The 5313-nt window shown below is 40.5% G+C and overlaps 1 protein-coding gene across 1 annotated transcript; it reads left to right on the top strand.

The window, feature by feature from the left end:
• Window positions 1–2581: 2581 nt before the first annotated feature.
• On the top strand, window positions 2582–3598 carry LOC139840303 (uncharacterized). Its single transcript, XM_071830602.1, has one exon. It carries the CDS (start codon window positions 2582–2584, stop codon window positions 3596–3598), a length of 1017 nt encoding a protein of 338 aa, XP_071686703.1.
• The last annotated feature ends 1715 nt before the right edge of the window (window positions 3599–5313 follow it).

The following is a 5313-nucleotide window of genomic DNA, read 5'->3' as shown; positions in this document are numbered from 1 at the left end:
ATATAACTATATTTTATGATCTTAAACTAAAAAGATAGATATTATAAGTTAGGTACAAACATTAGATATATAGAATTATATATAATAAGTATACTACTTTTACTAATAAAATACTTTTTCTTCATTTACATTTTAATATAACTTGAAATTATTAAAAATACTATCATATTAAAAATTATGAGTATTTAAAAATATTAATACTAAGTATTTATTCAAAAATATATTAATAAAGTATATAATATATTACATTGATAATTTAATAAAATATATGAAATCAAAATATTTGAGTAATTATTAATATTAAATTTAATATCACAAGTATATTACTAATATCAAAAATATATTTATTTGAATATTATTATATGTGTTAATATACATACTTGATATAGGTTCGTGAATCCAAGATCAACCTTGCATTGTTCAGTTCCGTCGTATGCATATTTTTACTACAAAATATCGTATTGTGAGTTTCATTACTCCCTTTTAAATGCTTTTGCAATATATATTTTTGGGACTGAGAATACATGCGCTTTTATAAATGCGTTACGAAATAGACACAAGTGATCGAAACTACATTCTATGGTTGGATTATCAAACCGAATATGCCCCTTTTTAGCTTGGTAGCCTAAGAATTGGTGTTTATTATAATTGCCACCAATTGACGCGAATCCTAAAGATAGATCTATGGGCACTAACAAGCCCCAGTCAGAGAATTTGAACTGCTTTAGTACTTCAATTTATCATGTTCGATGTGAGTCCCGGAATGATGCGGATATTCTATATGCATCCTATTAAGGTCGGTTACCAGGTGTTCACCATATGAATGAATTTTAATTCGTGAGTTACGCGTGTCAATATATGAAATCTTGTGGTCTATTAAAATGGTGGAAATGATTGATTACGATAAACTAATGAACTCACCAACCTTTTGGTTGACACTTTAAAGCATGTTTATTCTCGGGTATGAAAGAAATCTCCGCTGTGCATTTGCTCATTTTAAAGATATTACTTGGAGTCATTCATGGCATATTTCAAAAGACGTTGCATTCGAGTCGTTGAGTTCATCAAGATTATTATTAAGTCAATTATAGTTGGATATATTATGAAATGGTATGCATGCCGTCAACTTTCGATGTAAAGAAAGTTTGTCTTTTAAAAACGAATGCAATGTTTGTAAAATGTATCATATTGAGGTCAAATACCTCGCAATGAAATCAACTATTGTGAATCGTTTATAGTGTATATGAACGGGTCCTTTCAAAAAATTCGGCACTATACCATCCACAATCCACGGGATGGTCCGATTCCTGACAGAGCAAGGAGTCGCCACCCTCGAATCAACGCCGCTGGAAGCCTTGTGCGCATCTGTTACTAATAAGGGAAGCGCTACTCCTGAAGAAAAAGGCGCGAATGAGTGGTGGGTTGTAGTTAATCCCGAATATCCAGAACAGAAGGTAAAGATAGGGGAGCCTCACACACGAAACTAAAGAGAAGCTGAGGAATATCCTCAATTCCAATTCTGATGTGTTCTGTTGGCGCGATGCCGATATGACTGGATTACCGCGAGAGATCGCGCAGTATTATCTCCGCGCTAGCATCAATTTGACCCCCATCAAGCAAAAGAAGCGGCCAATGGCACCTGAAAGAAGTGAATGGTTGCGCAGAGAAGTGGATAAGCTGGTAAAAGCTAACATACTCTGCAAAGTGAACTACCATACATGGGTGGCTAACCCCGTGCTGGTAGCCAAGTTTGATGGAACGTGGCGGCTCTGTATCGATTTTAAAGATATCAACAAAGCTTGCCCCAAAGACAATTATCCGCTGCCAGAGATAGACTGGAAAGTTGAGTCGCTCGCTGGTTTTAGGTTTAAGTGCTTCCTAGACGCCTACAAAGGATATCACCAAATACAAATAGCGGAAGAAGAAGAAGAGAAGACCGCGTTCCACACAGACCAAGGGATATACTGTTACACTAAAATGCCCTTTGGACTGAAAAAAGCGGGTGCTACTTATCAGCGCACTATAGATACAACATTTTCTAAACAAATCGGGCACAACCTTGAGGCGTATCTTGATGACCTTGTCATCAAAAGCAACACCGAGGAGCAATTGTTAGCAGATATCCTCGAAACATTTAACACGCTCAGGAGCATCAATATGAAGCTCAAACCTGCCAAGTGTAGCTTTGGGGAAGAAGAGGGGAACTTCCTAGGGCACATCGTGACTCCGCACGGAATCAAAGCAAACCCGAAGAAAATAGAAGCAATTGAGAAAATACCCTCTCCTAAAACAAAAAAAGCAAGTTCAAACCCTTAATGGAAAATTGGCCGGATTAACGCGAAACCTGTCTAAGGCCGCTGAAAGATCGCTCCCGTTCTTCCATACCCTGAAAGACTACGCTAAAAAGTCAGATTTCAAATGGACCGACGAGGCAGAAAAGGCATTCCAAGGGATGAAGGCGCTCCTCAAGGATCTCCCCACATTAACAGCGCCGATCGTAGGTGAAACCCTGATACTTTACCTTGCGGTATCTAAGGAAGCTGTTAGCTCCGTCTTAGTTGCTGAGCGGGGAGACGCCTAAATGCCAATATATTTCGTCAGCAAAGCGTTATCAGGAAGCGAGTTGAACTATCTTCCCATAGAAAAACTCTTATACGCGCTTTTCGTTACTTCCCGTCGTTTACGCAGGTACTTCCAAGCGCATCCGATTACGGTACTCACTGATCAACCTATTCGACAACTACTCTACAAGACAGAAATATCCGGGAGGCTAACCAAATGGGTGATAGAGCTAGGCGAGCATGAAATCATGTACTGCGCTAGAAGCGCAATCAAGGGGCAGGTGATAGCTGATTATCTGGCCGAAACAGCCGCTGACATACCCGTAATCTGCGATCCTGAACAACTCCCCGCGCCTTCCCCAGAACTGTGGGAGCTCTATACCGATAGAACAGCAAGCTCTGAGGGCGCTGGTGCAGGTCTAATTCTTACAGGTCCGCATCGAGAAGAGCATACATACGCGCTGCGGTTCAACTTTAAAGTGACAAACAACGAGGCAGAATATGAAGCGCTACTAGCAGTGATGCGTATAGCCAGAGAGTTGGGAGTAAAGAAGCTACAAGCCTACGTGGATTCACAATTAGTCGCTAATCAGATAAATGGCACGTTCGACGCCAACGACAAATCTATGCAATCATACCTGTCTCTGGTCCATTCCCTAGCTGATGCATTCATTGACTTCAGGATCTGTCAAATCCCTAGGATTCAGAATAAGCAAGCGGATGTACTCAGTAAACTGGCAGCTCTCACCTTCAACCATCTGGAAAAGAAGATATTAGTGGAGCAAGTTTTCAAGAAATTGATCGAGCTAGAGACAACGATTGCGTTCATTGAAGAAGAAGAAGTGACTTGGATGACAGACATCATAGAATTCCTGCGGACTGACTATGTCTTTACCCGAAGGGGAGAAGGAAGCAATGAAGATCAGAGTGAAGGCGCCAAATTACGAACTACGAGGGGAATTCCCATATTGAAAATCTTATCTAGGCGCATCTCTACGCTGTGTGAGACCCAAAGAGGCCGCTATGATTATTGGTGAGATCCACAAGGGATCTTGCGGGTTACATTTTGGGTCGAGAACAGTCACCGAGAGGATTAAACGGCTAGGATATTATTGGCCCCGAATGTACGCTGACACAGCGGAGAGGATAAGAGTTTGCCAAGAATGCCAATTGCACGCACCTGTTAGCAGGGCGCCGCAACACCCTATGATACCCATCACGTCGGAATGGCCGTTCTGCAAATGGGCCATAGATATAGTCGTGTAACAACCCAAACTAATAACCAACCGATTACGAGAAACAAAATTTTTTTTTATAACAGTGGAGTGCGCCACACGCACCACCACAGGGTGCGCGGCGCGCACAGTCCCCAAATCAGTTCTGTCCGGTTTTGTAAATTTTCAAATAAAGATCTCTCACTTCCCGACATAATTAGACGAAACGCTTTTCACAACATGTTCTATTATGAAAAATTCATACGATTCAAACATAAAATGAGTTTTACAAAACGGGGCCCACATCGGCCGTTTTACGAGTTTCGTACAAATCATGAGTTTCGACCACATTAGTTTAATTTCCAAACGACACTATGAGCATGGTGTTTGGGGTTAAACTACCCAAGTCTCGGTCAAACTCCAAAAGCTATCACATCCTAAAAGCGTCCCCTAAACAACAAGCGGGATCTCTAATCCAATCGAATGCCCTTACCCTTGTCAACGCCGGAGCCTATAAAAAGATAAACAACGAGAGGGTAAGCAAAGCTTAGTGAATGCAATAATTATACATATACATATATAATATACCTACTTGCATGCACTTACATACACCGTAATATTCACTAGTAACAACAATTAGCATACAAACTCCGAGTATAAGCTAATAACCTCCAAATACCGCAACTAGCATAATCATTAGCGTATTCACCAAAATAATATATTATGCTATACAACAACACATACACAAGCTATATGGTTAACCATACACACGTCATGGTGCTACCGGCTCCGTGGTTCACACCATATGTAATGCTATGACGCTACTGGCTCCGTGGTTCACGTCACTACGCATTCGAGTCATACTCTTTTATAGTGCTATCGGCTCCGTGGTTCACACTTCGGTGCTACCGGCTCCGTGGTTCACACCTAATTTTTATAGTGCTACCAGCTCCGTGGTTCACACTTTGATGCTACCGGCTCCGTGGTTCACATCACAACACGTGCAACATGATGCTACCGGCTCCGTGGTTCACATCATAGTACACTCACACATACTATGGCACTCCCGGCTCCGTGGGTCATACCATAGCATACAAATAAATACACCATATACATACATGTATAATTACTCCACTCGCCTTAACAATTTGGTAACGATTTTATAATTCCGCAAGCTTCAAAGCAAAGTACCTAATATAATAAGTACTCCATTAACACACAAACTAGTTGGACTAAATGCCAACAATTTACACATGTGCATTCAATGACTTAATTGCATTAAATGCCCCATTTACCAAAACCGTCATTTAAGGTCAAGACCCATCATCAATCACTAAAAGCTAGTGATTAAGGTCTAACAACACCGTCTTACATAAACTTATGACATTTCACACCCATCTTGCCCAACTAGGTCAACAATTACTCATTTAATCACTTTAATGTCAACACACCCATTTTGGGTCTTCCACAAACCCTCCTAACACCCATTTACTAAACATTTAGGCGTGCTAGTAATTTGCTAACCAATTTATGTTCAT

This window comes from Rutidosis leptorrhynchoides, chromosome 1, assembly GCF_046630445.1.
Source record: "Rutidosis leptorrhynchoides isolate AG116_Rl617_1_P2 chromosome 1, CSIRO_AGI_Rlap_v1, whole genome shotgun sequence".
Classification (NCBI taxonomy): Eukaryota; Viridiplantae; Streptophyta; class Magnoliopsida; order Asterales; family Asteraceae; genus Rutidosis; species Rutidosis leptorrhynchoides.
The sequence above is the reverse complement of the archived record's forward strand: the minus strand, read 5'-3'. Positions and strand labels throughout refer to the sequence as shown.